The 15,280-nt window shown below is 42.6% G+C and overlaps 1 protein-coding gene across 2 annotated transcripts in view; it reads right to left on the minus strand.

The window, feature by feature from the left end:
* LOC116038314 (ras-specific guanine nucleotide-releasing factor RalGPS1) overlaps positions 1–15,280 on the minus strand; it is a 79,469-nt gene that overhangs the window by 18,389 nt on the left and 45,800 nt on the right. For both annotated transcript variants that reach the window (XM_031282605.2, XM_031282596.2), the window contains exons 9-11: positions 7,133–7,270; positions 6,709–6,802; positions 4,554–4,621 (exon numbers count right to left, since the gene is read on the minus strand). In XM_031282605.2, coding sequence (XP_031138465.1) covers positions 4,554–4,621; positions 6,709–6,802; positions 7,133–7,270 — 300 coding nt within the window. The remainder of the gene's footprint in view (positions 1–4,553; positions 4,622–6,708; positions 6,803–7,132; positions 7,271–15,280) is intronic.

The raw sequence follows: 15,280 nt of genomic DNA on the forward strand, positions 1-15,280 counted from the left end.
GAACACATCAGGTCATGTGACATTTCTCTGGTTTTTGTCACATAACATGTCTATATCCACAACGTTCCACTTCTGGGATTGCTCCTTTGCCGAACAAAATTCCTCCAGATTTCACTCATTTCGGCCGGATGTCCGTCCCCTTCCTGCTTCTTTGTGTTGGCGTTCTAACCTCTGGTGGATTTGTGAGGACTATGGTTAACTACTCCTCAGATCTCTGCAGGGTAAATCCAGACAGCTAGCTAGACTATCTGTCCAATCTGAGTTTTCTGTTGCACCACTAAAAATACTTTAGAACGTACACATGTTCCACCAAAACAAGTTCCTTCCTGAGACTATTTAGCAGAGGCACCGTGGCTCTGTCCGGAGCTTAGCACCGCCCAAGATGATTGTGATTGGTTTAAAGAAATGCCAATAAACCAGAGCATGTTTTCCTCCCATCTCTCATCTCTTGAAAGAACTTCTTTTGGTGGAACATGTGTATGTTTATTGTAGGTCTGTCAATACAAAAATTTAGCAGTTGAATTGAAGAAAGAGAGAGAGAAAGACAGAGACAGAGAGAGAGACAGATGGAGAGAGAGAGAGAGAGAGAGAGAGAGAGAGAGAGAGAGAGAAAATAGTAGTTTCTATGGCAACCATTAAAAACAAAGCCCTCATGTTGCTGGCCAGCCTGAGGGTTATGAGTCAATGGAAAGAGATGGCTGGGTCTGTCCCTGAGGACGCAGCTGTTAGACTGTTAGCTGCGTCGTTAACTTGCTCTACATTACTTTAAAGGATGAAGGAAGAGACTGAACTGGCCTATTAGGTAGATGAGCTTATTTTTCTAAAATAAAGCTGATTATTAGTTACATTTTATTGCAGTTTTTATCCCTCAGCTGTGTGTTTCCATTTACAGAAAAACACAACTCCATGTAATCCCCCTCACACACCGAGCAGACTATAAAAAGACACAACAGCGTACGAAGAGCAAATAGGTGCCTGAGGATTCACAGTGTGGATGAGAAACACATTTCTGTCCACCGAGGGCAGTGAAGTACGGAGGGGCATTACATTCACTGAGGAACAAAATAAAGCTCTCATCTTGTAATTAGGACTTCCCTATCTCATAATGTAAGACTTTAAGAGTCATAATTACAAAATCCGTTACAAAATAGTTGTGAGATAACTATGAGGAAAGGTTAAGGTGTTTGAGGGGGCTTTCACACCTGGAAGTCCGAACCAAGGTCTGGACCAAGGTTCATGGTTTTGTTCCACTGTAACATTTGATCTGGTAAGTTTTGGTTTCACACTGCAGTTATGCAAGCGCACTAAAGAACTCTACCTAAATACGTCCTGTCGTCGTCACATACGTGAGCTGCGTCTCCAGACAGTTGTAATTGATTGGTTTGTAGACAGGCTTCCCCGTCCTCTCATATCCTCTCTCTAGGTCGGAGGTTTACCAGCTGACTGCTGCTCTCCCTGTGCTGCTGCCGCCAAAGCAAGACACGGGAACTTTACTGCTGCAGCATTTATTCAGAGACAAACTGGAACCTACACTGTCCATTTACAAGTTGCCTAGTAACGGGGACGCTGGCGAGATTGACACCGCTCTGTCTGGCTTGTTTACTTTCAGTAATTTTACTCTTTTTCGCGCATGCATTGATCATTTTGCCTGATTTTCATACGCATTTTGTCATCTCTCCCCCGTATTTTGTTTTATACAGGGTTTATTTATTTATTTGAAAGAAAAAAGGAGACAATACATATTGATGAACATTTTCACAAATGTAAATAGGCCAGATTATAACCTTAGGCTAATTTCCATCTGCAGACTCCCTGGCAGGTTGGTGTTACACACAAATTAATGAATACATACAAAGACACTATATGCAGACTATATACAAAAAACAAGGACAAAAACAGTGATCACATCATGTTAGAACAAACAATAACAACAAGAGAAAAAAGAAAAGCATCGACTATAGTGGACACACCACAAACTGTCCTGATATTATATTGATCCATATTACACCATTCTATGTTGCACTGAGCCACATTCCACTGACCCCTATAGCACAACCCATGTTATACTGACACTTATTGCACAACCCATATTGCACTAATAATTGTGTCCCTTTTTATAATACACTAACTCTGTTTTAAGTCTGATATATAATAATTAACTAAACATGATCACATGTTTGTATGTCCCTCAACCACACACAAGATTTGGAGTCTGACGTGATGCCTGATGACCGGAGGATGCAAGTTGGTCATGACTTGTCACGGCCGACGAGTGAACACTGGCACAGCTTGCTGCCGCTGCTCGCCGTACTTGGCCATTGACCTGCTCCGACTGCACTGTCAGGTGCCTGGACCTGTGCCAGAGGCTCTCCACCTTCACCTGGACATCATCTTCCAGCCCTGCCGGAGATACATCCACCGAGGGTCCCGCCGGAATTTCCATCACAACATCAATAAAGTCCAACTGGTCCAGCTCTCGTCACCCTCCACGCTCCACCAACTGGGCTGTCGACCACAGTGTGTTAGCCCGCCTAGCTCGGTCAGCTAGCACCACCACCAGCTGTGACAACACCTCACTCAACTTCGTTCTGCTCAACATCCGCTCACTGACAGGCAAGGGACATCTCATCCAGGACTTCATCTCCGACCATAAGCTAGGCTTTCTTTGTTTAACCGAGACATGGCAACAGCCCAACGACTTTTCTCAGCTGAATGAATCCACTCCTGGTGGGTTTGTTTACATCTGTCAGCCCCGTGGCTCCGGCCGGGGAGGAGGTCTCGCGATAATCTACCTCGAGAAGTGGAAAGTCTCGCCGGTGTCTGTGCCTGTCTCCAGCTCGTTTGAATCTGCTGTCTGCAAGTTATCTGGTCCCACTCCAACTATCATTGCTACTGTCTACCGCCCCCCTAAACCGAACAGTGAATTTTTAAATGACTTTACTGCTTTTCTCACCCACTTATCCTCTCTCTCACCAAACATAATACTGCTGGGTGATTTCAATATCCACATGGACAATATCAATCTGCCTCTCACCAAAGACTTCACCTCCTGCTTAGATAGTTTGGGATGTCAGCAACATCCCACTTTTCCCACACACTCCAAAGAACATATTCTGGACTTAATCTGCTGCTCTGGTGTCACCCCTTCTGACCTTACAGCTGATGAACTCCCCATAACTGACCACTTTCTCCTCTCATTTACAGTGAAACTCACTCTCTCCATCTCTAAAATACCAAGCCTTATTTCATTTTGGAATACCAGATCTGTTTCTTTTTCCGTATCTGCCCCTTGGTTCATCCCAACTTGAACGTCTTCATAGAAATACTGGTCTCACTATTCACAATGAATTGTACAATAACCACATCTTACGTTATAAGGACTCCATTGCTAGCACCAAAACCCACTACTGCTCCAGTATAATCACTGCCAATAAAGGAAACTCCAAGCCACTGTTTTCTCTACTTAACAATATCACCCAACCCCAGGACTTTCTCTCCCCTCACTTGTATACAACCTCCTTCTGCAACTCCATTATGTCCTTTTTCACTGAAAAAAATCAAGAACATCACCAGCACCTTGGATCAATCCCTCACCTCAGCATCTCAGCCAACTTTCACCCATCCACAAACTCATTCTCCTGCTTCCAGCTCCCCGGTATTTCAGAAATCACAGAAGTCACCCAGAAATCCAAGCCATCCACTTGTCAACTTGACCCCCTCCCCACACAACTTGTTAAAGCCTGCCTACATCACCTTGATCTGGATCAAACCAAGGGATGATGGAACTATCAGCTTGGATTTCCTCCTCAGGTTGAGACTGGGAGATATTAGATGTACTGATGGATGTGAAATAGCTGGAGAAGTAGGAAGCAGCTCAGTTTGGCTATTTGGAATTGATAAATGGGGATTCAAATTATTGGTCAAATGATGCAGTTATGGTTCTGATTGTAACTAATCTATTGAGAAATACTTATCTACAGTAATCCATGCTGATGATCAGCCGGGCTGTCACGATGGGGTCTAAGATCATGATGGGGTCCGTGTAAAACAAACCCTGGAGCATTTGGTTGGATAGTCCGGTTGGTTTGGGGTTTTACTAGCCTACAATTTCAACCGCACACAATTTACGGATTCTATATGATGCAAAGGATAACTTTCAGATCAATAATCTGTTCTGAGCACACATCGCTGACTGTCTGTGTGACATCATCAGTCTGTATGCCATCATCATCATCTCTCTCTCTCTTCTTTATTCACACTCTGTCAGCTGCTCATTGTTTGACCTTTTACATTAGAAATACTAAAGAGGAACCAGAAAACCCAAGACGTTATAAATGTGCTGTTGCTCTAGAAGTGTTGGTTAAACTAAGTAATGACTTGAAAACAAAACCGCACTTTACTCCAATCATTAGGCCAGGATTCTTTTGGAACTGTGATGAGCAACATAGGAGCCCACAGGAGCCCGCAGGGGACCCCCCGCCCCCCTTTCTGTTTCCTTTAAAGGACAAACCACTGGGATTGTATCAGTGTAGCTCTGCCACGGGGTGCCTTACCTGCCAGGTCTTCTTTAGACGAAGCAGTGCGAGGGGAACTGTTGCCAGGTTCAATCTTCAGAGACAGTCTGCAACACAAATGCTTTCCATCAGACACAACGGCCAATCAGCTGAGAGTCACTAGTGTCCAGATACATCAAACACTTACTGCTATGATATTAAGATTCAATCATTTCACTTTGGTGCGTTTAACAACCACAAAACATATAATCCCACAGTACACACAACAGGAGTGTCCACAAAAACACACTGCCACAATTACAATACAGTAACATTACAATAAATACAATAGTGCAACCATATGGCCCATGCCCTTAAAGTTGAAGTGCATGTGCACATATATACAACCAGTGAAGCATTGCTTCAGGATAAGTGCTATGGTGGAAGCGAGATGTTCTAGTCTTAATACTGCGTAGGTCACCTGAAAGGAGAAGACTAAAGACAGAGGTGTGTTCCAGACCTTCTTTAGGATCCTAAAGATTAAACAAACTGCAAAACACAGACTAGCAGGGCAGTTTTTGTAATTTAATTTTGCTAATTTAATGGTCTGCCTCGGGAAAACAATGACCCAAAGCTTCATTTTACATTTCAAGTCAAATTTAGTTTGGGCTCTGATCGCTGCCAAACTGCTGGTGACCTACACTCAATATTGTGCCTGAACACATCCTGTGTAGACATAAATGGAGTAAGTATCAGCATAAGAGTAGTGCTAACAGTGGGTACGTCCCAGGTCCTTAAATCGCTTCCACGTTTACTTCACTTGCCTCCCTTCCTTTTCCGACCGAGGAAGCATGGGAGAGACGCGAGGAAATCATGGGAGGAGAGAGGAAACAAGCAAATGTGTTTTAGAGGGATGAGACATCCTTTCCTCTGAAACGTCACGTGAATTCGCCAGCTGTTTGGGTGAAGTTAGCAATGGCTTTCAGCTGCACCACTTCTGGGACTGGGCGGCCATGTTAGCAACTAGCAGCCTGGCTGTGAAGATGACTGGCTGATAATGGTCCGTCATCATCTCATCCAGCCCTGTGGAGATTCACTGCTGGCTCTGATGGCTCTCAAACATTTTGATACATGATAGAATTCCTTGTAGTATTGTATCTTATGACTGCATCTCACTGTCAATTAGGTTATTCTTTCTTGTGAAAGTCTGTCAGTAAACCTTTCACTTAATGAGATAAAGATGTCATCAGATATTCAGGTAGAGCCAAGCTGAGCTGCTGGGGTCAGTGAGAATGCTAACTGAAAAGTCTGCACATGCTCTGTTTGGATGTGGAATAATCCCAATGTATTTGGCTCTGTGGTAAATGTGATTCTGCCACTCATCACCACATATGGAAAGTATTTATTGAATCAGTGTAGAGGGGAGGGAACTGTGGATAAACGAGTCATTAATTAGTGAGTGGCTTTGGTTTATGAATGTCTATTTAAAGAGCTGGCAAAAAGAAAAACAGGAGGGGAGTGCCATGCAATGCCAAACACCGTCTGTCATGTGTAGTGTGCACATTACATCATACACTCATCCTGGTTTCATCAGGTTTCTCTCGTGTTCTGTTAGTAGTAATGCTATGTGACCATCTCACCATACCTGCACGATACACCGATTGGACTCATTCACCCAATAACCTGATTCATGTTTAACAAGCCATTACTAATTAAACTGCTGTGGAATTTTCAAACCCCCAAATAGAGTTCTGCTTGAGTTTTCAGTTTACCATGGGCCGGGGGCCAGGGGCCGTGGGCTGGACCGGGGGCCAGAGGCCCTGGTGGGCCCTGGGTCATGGCAGACAGCTAAACATGTTTCTGAGCACAGGATCGGAGCTGCTGCCTGAGAAAGTCTTTAGTGTCTGCTGGATGAATGAACTCCCTGTGGAGACAGATAGAACCAGCTGCCTGTCCTTTTCCATCCTGCTTCCTGTGCATTGACCCCCGCCAATTTCACGCCACCCTCCATGTTCCAATGTGCTGGAGAAAAGCTTGTGTGCTGACCAAGTGGACAGAGTTTGTTTTAGTGAGTCTTGGTAATCTGGCTATTAGAGAGAGTTTCCACAATAAAGAGTTGGTCCTCTGGGGAGGGTCAACAGCCAAATAAAACGTCATCATGCCTGTAAACATGTTGTAGTGCCCGCACAGTGCCATTCACTGAGATCAAACTTACTTGAAGTTGTCGTCTTCTACAAACTTCTGGAGTTCCTCTATGTAGCGAACTGACAACAGATACTTCTGGACATGTGGCAGGGTCACCAAGTAATCTGAAGAACAAAAGGTCGGGAGAAGTCACATCTGACAGTTCACATAGGATTTAGGAAACACATACATGGACTCAGTGATACTAGCTCTGAATGTCCACCCAAATCAAGTACAGGACTCATCAAAACTAATGTCAGCAAGTGTTGACGAGTTAAAGGATTTAAGTTAAAAGTTTTTGTGTTCAGCACATGGGGAGTAGAACGCCAGACGTTTTGGCCATAGCTTCCTCAGTGCGCAGTAAAATTAAGCGTAAAGAACGGAGCAGAAACACCCTAAAACAGTGGAAATCAAAATGCAGATAAAAGCAAGCAGGTAATCTACTCGTTTGTTACCGTAGTTACAGGACATCTGCAGGTCGGAGATGACCCTGAGAAGGTTGTTCATCTGATTGGTCCGCTGCTCTGTCTCTATAATACTGTCTGACGCAGGATAGGCTGAGTCGATGTAGATCATGTCCAGCAGGTAGATCCCTGGAGGAGAGCACACACAGCACATACTCTCTGAGTCTATCCCAGCACTGACAGGAAGAAGCACAATACTTGTGAGAACACGAAGCTGCCAGCTGCTCCTATATTGCTAAAAGCAACTTTTCTAATCTGTTAGTGATAATCTGGATACTCACTTGGATATTTTTGGTGTTTGGATATGCCAAGCAATGTCTTTCAGGAGTCATGTGTTAAAAAAAATTAAAAATAAAAAAAAAAAAAATTAAAAATGATAAAAGTGATAACGCTTTTTTTAAGTTTAAGCATTGCATGTCTGATTTCTGGCACTGTTACCAAGGACAGGAGGAGAAACCACAGAGCACATGCAATGTGTCCAACATAACCTGGAAAACATCTGTTGAGTCACCACTTTCCTACTATTTGTCTTAATTACTCTGTACTAAGTGTTACTAAATACCAGACTGGAAACTCACCCTGAGGGCCAGATGTACTAACGCTTTTGCACCCACTTCAGGCGCTTTTGTTTCGCAACGTGTGCGTATGTCTCGAGTCTGAGGTCGCTACAGCGTAAAAGCATGGCGAGGTATGTACTAACAGGCTGCACTGAGGTAAAAGCGCAGACTGCGGATCGCGGGAAATGAAAATGGCAAATTGTGCTTTTCCGTGTCATGCATATGCATTCACGGGAGAGTCAAGGGGAAAGTGGGAGTTTCCCATAAAGAGATGGGAGGGGAAGCGTAATGTGCGCCTAATTATATATTCCGCGGTATGTACAAAAACCCCCCGTGAAAGCACGCCTCTATTTTGCGGTGAAAATTCTCCGCCTCTTAAAAGCAGGTGTAAACCAGGAAGCAGGTTTCCTGGCATATGCCTCCTGGTGAAATGGCAGAAGTAATCCGAGCAAGACGAAGACATAGGCCAAGGAGACGAGCTGAACAAGGATCACACGTTTTCAGTTGAGTGAACATGAAATCATTAAGTGTTACAGATTAAGCAGCCATGCCATATTACAGTTACTGGAAGAAATCAAAGATGACATCATATCTCTGACTCAGCGTTCACATTCCATTCCAGCAGTTATTACACTCCTCGCTACATTACAAATATTGGCATCAGGATCATTTCAAACAGTCCTAGCATCAGCAGTGGGAATATCTCAGTCTGCACTCAGCCGTATCATAGCACCAGTACTTAATGCTTTGCTACAGCGCACTAGTCAACACATACAGTTCCCTACCACTAATGCCGAAATAACACGCATCAAGCAGGATTTCTTTGACATCGCCCATTCGATTGCGTTTTTAAATGTGCGCAATTTAGGGTATAGTGGGTGGAGAAAGGCCCAGATTACCCGATGAACTGTAGGTTTGGTAAATATGACGTAAGCTGAAGTATCACAGCGTGCGCTTTCTGCATGTTGGCCATGGCGCTGAGAACGTTACATTCGCAAATGTACGTACATCTGGCCCTGAGCCTCACCTCTGTGCTGTGCTGGGCTTATTGTACTTTTTGAAAAAAAGTATACCGTATATACATATGTATTAAAGTATATTACAGAATACAGAACGGCCATGGCAGACAGATGGACAGACATGGAGCCGAGTGGTTAGGGCGCATACCACATGGGTGCAAATCAAGACATAATGCCAAAGAAATAATCTTAAAAAAATATATAGAGATGTTGCACACCTTTTTCTAAATAATTTAGCAAAATCTGCAACATGTTACCAGGTCAACCAGCAGACAAAACCAAATTTGAAACCAAGCAAATTGGTTCAGATCTTGAAACAGCTGAGCCAGGTCTTACGCACGAATGAAAAACGAACCATGAGAGTGGAAATACCAACAATATCAATATTTCTGCACTCTATCTTGCGAGATGTTAAAAGATCTCAACACTTGGCAGCCATCTAAACCAAATAAATATTCAGTGTTTCTCCAGAACACACACAATTACTATTACCCTGTGATTGGGTTTGGTTGTCACAACGTTTCTCAAACTGCTAATTTTGGTTTCCCATTGACTTTAACATCCATTTATAATTAGTGGTGAGTTATAGAAGATTAATGGTGTTACTGTTAATGGTGGCAGAGAAAGCCCACCACAGGACAAGTCACAAAGCATAAACAGATGCAGAAAACATACACACATACTTGGCAATACTATACACATATTATATATTAGATTTTAGAAATACACTGTAAATACAGAAAACACAGGCCAACTGAACTACAGTTGTTTGGTGATATAATAATATATGGTATATGATGAATATATATGATAATTATATATGGTTTAAAAAAAAAAGAAGACAAATTTCACCTTTGTTTCATTTGATAATTTAGTTGGAAATTGCAACATTCCATAATATCATTTTTTATAGATACTTAAAAGCCCAAAGTTTTGTCATGAAACATATTCATGGTTCTTCCTCCAAGTGGCCTTTTAGAGGACTGTTTAAATCCTGAACAAATCAACCTTGCAACACTGGCCGCAACAAAAGATGCTTGGGAACAAGATTCATTTTTATAATCTCAATGAGACTAACCCTGGTACCACTTTTCCTATTGATCGTATTGTATTTGCATATGTCACTGCTTGCTTCAGTTTAAACTGACTCACCATCTCAATTTTACTAGAGAAAAATGATCTTAAATATATGCTTATTATGATGCCAGCTGCTTCAGAGGTCAACACTTAGCACAATGTATAGTGTATCTCATTAAACAATTTCTGGACCTGTATTTTTTAAGTGTTTTCGTAACTGTATCTGTAACAAAACAATATTTCCAAACCCGTTTATGGCAATATTTAGGTGTACCTTCAACAGAACATGGACTTGCATCCATATCAGTCCAAAGCGGCATTTGCTTCAATATTAGCTTGATGATTAATCCTCTATAGGTGGAGGGCTGCCTGCCATCCTTTTATACAGTGAGTCAAAGAGGTCGTGATGTGTCTTGAAACTGAAAACCTGTGATTCACTTTAAATGGGTCACTTAAAACACACAATGGAATCTGGTTTCTCGATCCTTTCCGGCATCTCGATTGCTTTAGGTACTTTGGTGATGTAAATAATAAGTCAAGATGGCAGAGGCGGCTGGTAGAGGGGCCACTGCTCTCAGTAAACCTCCAACAAAACCAGAGATCTACACTGCGGTCGATGGTCAAATTATTGTGAAAGATGAACTCCTGAACTTCCTTGTTGTCAAAATGAAAACTCTTATCCAGGACGACATTATTTTACTGGTGAACCAGTTTGGGTCGGAGTGGATTGAGAGTTCTAAAAGAGTTCTTTTTTAACTCTGCCCAAGCGCCACTCAACGCTTTGTAGCACATTAAGGGCCGCCGCAAAAGACGCGGTTTGAAACTACTTAACGAGGCTGGTAAAAACATTCCTCACTTTGTGTCCCACTACTTAGACGAACTTCCACCTGTGACTTTCAACAGCCTTGCCTGAAACAAAATCAAACATCTAAACAGATATTTCAACTATGAAATCATGGACTGCAAAAGAGACTGCAGCTGTCAGATTTATGCAAATAACATAAACATTGACTTTCAGTCTATGTGGTGCTACCAGCTGGTACCTTTTTGGCTGCCAATGTGTTCCACACAAGGGATCCCTCTTTCAGGACAGTCTGCAAGAAGTTACTTTCATATTGCAAAATCTAATTTAAATAGTAAATAATCTAAAAGTCTAATCTAGTCTAATCTAAAAGTAAATAAGAAATTATCAAAGATGTTACCCAGTTTGAGGACTTTTACATTCTGTTAGATAGAGGGGTAGGGAAAAAGCAGGGCAAGCTTTCGATAGTAATTACACATTTACATATACATGATTATACACCAAGTTTACTATATGTATGCACACTGCGTTATTGCCAACATTTAGTAAACTTTAAAGTCTCAACTGATGAGGGCAAGTTAAGATGGAAACCAGTTGTGAAAATATTTGCAGGGTTTTTCCCACATAGAGAAAGTTTTGGCGCCCCCCCCAAAGAGGTTTATAGCCAGCGCCATCTCCCTCTCATCCACAGCTGATATATTTTACATATGCAGCTGGCGCTGATAAACCAGCTAAGATGCATTATTTTGACTGGATCTGAACGCTCCGCTGTGAAGCTAGCACTAATGGGATCTCAGTTTTACCATGCAGAGTCAGGCTGTACCGGACTCTCCCGGTGACCATGCTGCCGGACCAGTGGCGCAGCAAGAAGCAACTGCTGACGGTCACAGAGCACCGACTGCTGTCTGTCTGCGATGGGCTGCGCTGCCGTCGATCAGTATTAAATAGAGACAGTTTCATAACCTGTTAAAAATGCCTGTAGTCGCGTTAAATAGTAGACCAATTCCATGGTTTGGTACAGTTGGTTTTAACACCTGATGTGAACCATACGGGAGTATGCATGAAAAGATGCAACATTGCATTGCCCTGAACAAGCGGTGTTGTCTTGCTCCGTTTTTCTGCTGCCTCCCATTGACGTAGTATCACGTTACACTATGAAGGATAAACTCTGCAATTAACATGCCGTTCACATGCATGCCGAACCATGGTGGGTTAGGGATACTACTGTACAGTATATCTGACATCCCTGGTAATTTATTGATCAATATAATTTAGCCTATTTCAAAATAGAAAACATTACACTTCATAAGGTTTTGTGTTCATAAAATGATTGCATTATTGTACAAATTAGTTACAACAGTAATAGCAGTTACCTTATGTAAGTCACTTAACAACTTAGGAGCAAAACGTGCTCCTTGGGAAAAAAGTTACCCTCAAGCCCTGTTCATACTAATTAAACAAACTGGACTTGGGGTCAAGTGTAGTCGGAACCAGGCCGAGGTCCCGGATGCGAAAGCCCCCTTACTGCATTATATTTTCCATTATATTTTTATATTTTGAATTGTTACCTGCAACCAGAATTTTGTGATTTCCTTGACATAATTTAAGAAGTTTTCACCATATATTGGGCTCGATGGTGTTTTAAGCCCCCAACGTCTCCTTCCAGGCAGCGCTGCGACCGTTGACTTCAAGGCACCTAACCCTAACCTTAACCCTAACCCTAACCATAACCATTGCCTAATCCTAGTGCGTTGGGGGCTTAAAACACCAATAAACATAAATTGGTGCCTAAAAATGTATGAGAATGCAGGAAATTAAGTATTTAATGCTAGGACAAATAACTGTAATCCTATCGAAGACATCAAGAAGACAATTTAAATTCCAATGAAATGTTGCTTAAAACTCTCAGGAACTAGAAATTGTTTCTTAACTGTGGGCTTAAAAATATTTCTCTTCATGTTACACCCAAATCCCACTAAGATGTACTGGCGGTCCATGATATCAGCTGTGCTGGCAGCTCCAGCCTAAATATTACATCTCCATAACGCAACACGAAATGCTTAACAAATATTTGTGGATGATGTGATCCTAATAGACACATGAGTGTGGGGTGTAATGTGTTTCAGCTGTGCGCGGTCTGCAGAGTCCTGGTTTCTCTGACCCACAGCAAAGCGCATTTAGTCATTCTGCCTGGGACTCAGGCTGCAATACTGCTGCTTCACAATGGATACACAAACAAAAACAGATTAATGGTCTTTGTTTGTGATCATCTGTGAGATGTGTTAATCTGGACACTCATATTGCCTTGCATACTTATTGATATTCTTCAGTAGCTTTTTTGCTCATCTTTTCTGCTACATATCCTGCATCGCTCATTTTGCTGTTTGGCAGTGGCACAGTTAAATGCTGAACTCAGATCAGTATTACACACTAATCAAATTTACATACACTCACTAGGATGACAATACACAATTATATACAACAAGCATAAAAGCTAAATGGAAGGAACCCCCATAGAGCCTACTGCATCTATAACTAATAAGCCAATTCATTATGTCAAAAAGTTATCCATCAGCATCAGTTCTCATAGCAAACACACTCCTCTAGTGTTATTTGGTTAAGGGATGATAATTTAGATTTTTCTTTCCTAACCCATACCTGACCCTCGGTAACTGATCATTAACCGTTAACTGGCAATCAGGCAACACAGTCCCAGTTCACCGTCCAAGAGGCTTATACATACTTTCTCGTTGTGGACACATGCAGCCACTTTACTGAAACCACTCGTGCGACCAACACAAGTCCACAGCGGCCGCTAGTGCACTAGCAAGTTAACTAGCCAGTCTGTGATGGTCCCCGCCTTTGCCTGCCTCCCGGCTCACAATCCACCTGACCCCAATGCCTATCCTTGTGAGGGGTGGGCCCACAGAGTGGCAGCTCCTTATTGCTCTTTGGGGCAGTGCCCAGCCGAGTAACATGGGTCAAGCCCTGGTCACCAGACGCTTGCTGGCAAGCCCCTCACCCAGGTCTGGCTCCAGAAGTGAGCCCCAGTTTCCCTTTTCCGGGCGAGCTGCTGCAGCTCCCTTTCTGCTGATTCATATAGGATTTGTGAATCAGACTTCGTTTGGTCCCTGTCCTGGGACCACCCTACCAGGAGCTATTGCCCCCGAAAACACAGCTCCCAGGGTCACAGGGACACGCAAACCCCTCCACCACGTTAAGGTGGCCATTTTAAAAGGGACAACAGTGAGTTAACTCAGTGATTTCTCTCTGCTGAAGTGTGTAAGTAGTCTAAATGCAGCTGCGACAGGAAAGACAGTTCACAGCCCACTGCTTTTCCCTGACTACCTGCTGCTGCCAGTTGTAGCTGTAGGTCATTATCGGGCCCAGCAGAGCAGACTGTGTGCATGAATAGAGAAGAAAGAGACTGGAGAGTGGTCACAGGCTGGGGCATGCCCTCCTTTATGAGGTACGGAAAGGAAAAGACATACAAAAGCCAATACAAGAAGTCCCAAGACTTTCATTTTGTGAAAGACATAGAGGAAGAATCAGAACAAAGAAATGAAATCATGGCTCCGGCATTACGCTCTGCTGCGTCTGGATGTGCTCTGAGGCATGTTTCAACTTTGCATGAAGGCACTTAAATGAGTATCATAATATTTCCTTTCAGGATTTGAATTAGCGATTATGTTGTCAAATATGACCTTGACTTTTGAGTCATAATGAGAAATGTGTGTATGATATTCTCCTGTGTAAAGACTAGAGCCACATCAGGCACTAGCTTGTTGCTGGTGTCTCCAGCCCACCTACTCCTCAGTATTTCAAAAAGGCCTGCCACTTTCTGATTAGAATACAGCTCATTTGAAGCTACAAGCATGACGTTAAACCATCTGGAAGTTTCCCTGTAAACGTTTTTGGAACTAAAACCACAGCACAAATCAGCAGGAGATCAATTCCTAAAGAGTTTCTCGGAATGTCTCAAAGGATAACCATCTTCCTCGCCCATCTGACCTCTCTGAGACAATCCACCGATAAAGTCCTGTCATACCTCACATGTAATTAAAAACAAAAGGTCACTCAATATTTATTGAAAGGGTTGTTCAGGTGTTATGTAACCAGTGATTACTATGACAACATAACAAACTTTTACCAAACTCCACCTCTGTTTTTGCAAATGGTCTGAATAGACAGTGCCTCCCTGCTTTCATCTCAGCTTACAGAGTCTAGAAGTCTTAGGAACAGAAATAATGGACTGAAAACACAGCTCAAGCTGGAAAACTATGACTTTCTTATCCTATAAAAGGCAAGGATCATAAGAGTATGAATGAGGCCTGGAAAAAGTCTAACTGAAATTTTTATTCATTTTTGCTAAGAAATCCGTATTTAGCTTCCACTTTTTCGGTGGCATACAAACCTAAAAGCGTCTTTTGTTAACAAATAATATACATTTGTACATGTGTTCAAGCAGCAGGGAAATCTTTGTGTGAGTGCAGGAGATACAAAGAAATGTGGGACCTACTTACAAAGACACTGCTCCATAGTGCTCCCAGTGGGGAGCACGTTTAACACGAACAATGGCTTGTCCCAAATGTTGAATATCGTGAAGGGATGGAAACCTTAAATAGCTAATTGTTGAGAGCTAACGCTGTGTAGCCTTCATGACAACATGGTTGGGATATATACA

Source organism: Sander lucioperca, chromosome 14 (assembly GCF_008315115.2).
Source record: "Sander lucioperca isolate FBNREF2018 chromosome 14, SLUC_FBN_1.2, whole genome shotgun sequence".
Lineage (NCBI taxonomy): Eukaryota > Metazoa > Chordata > Actinopteri > Perciformes > Percidae > Sander > Sander lucioperca.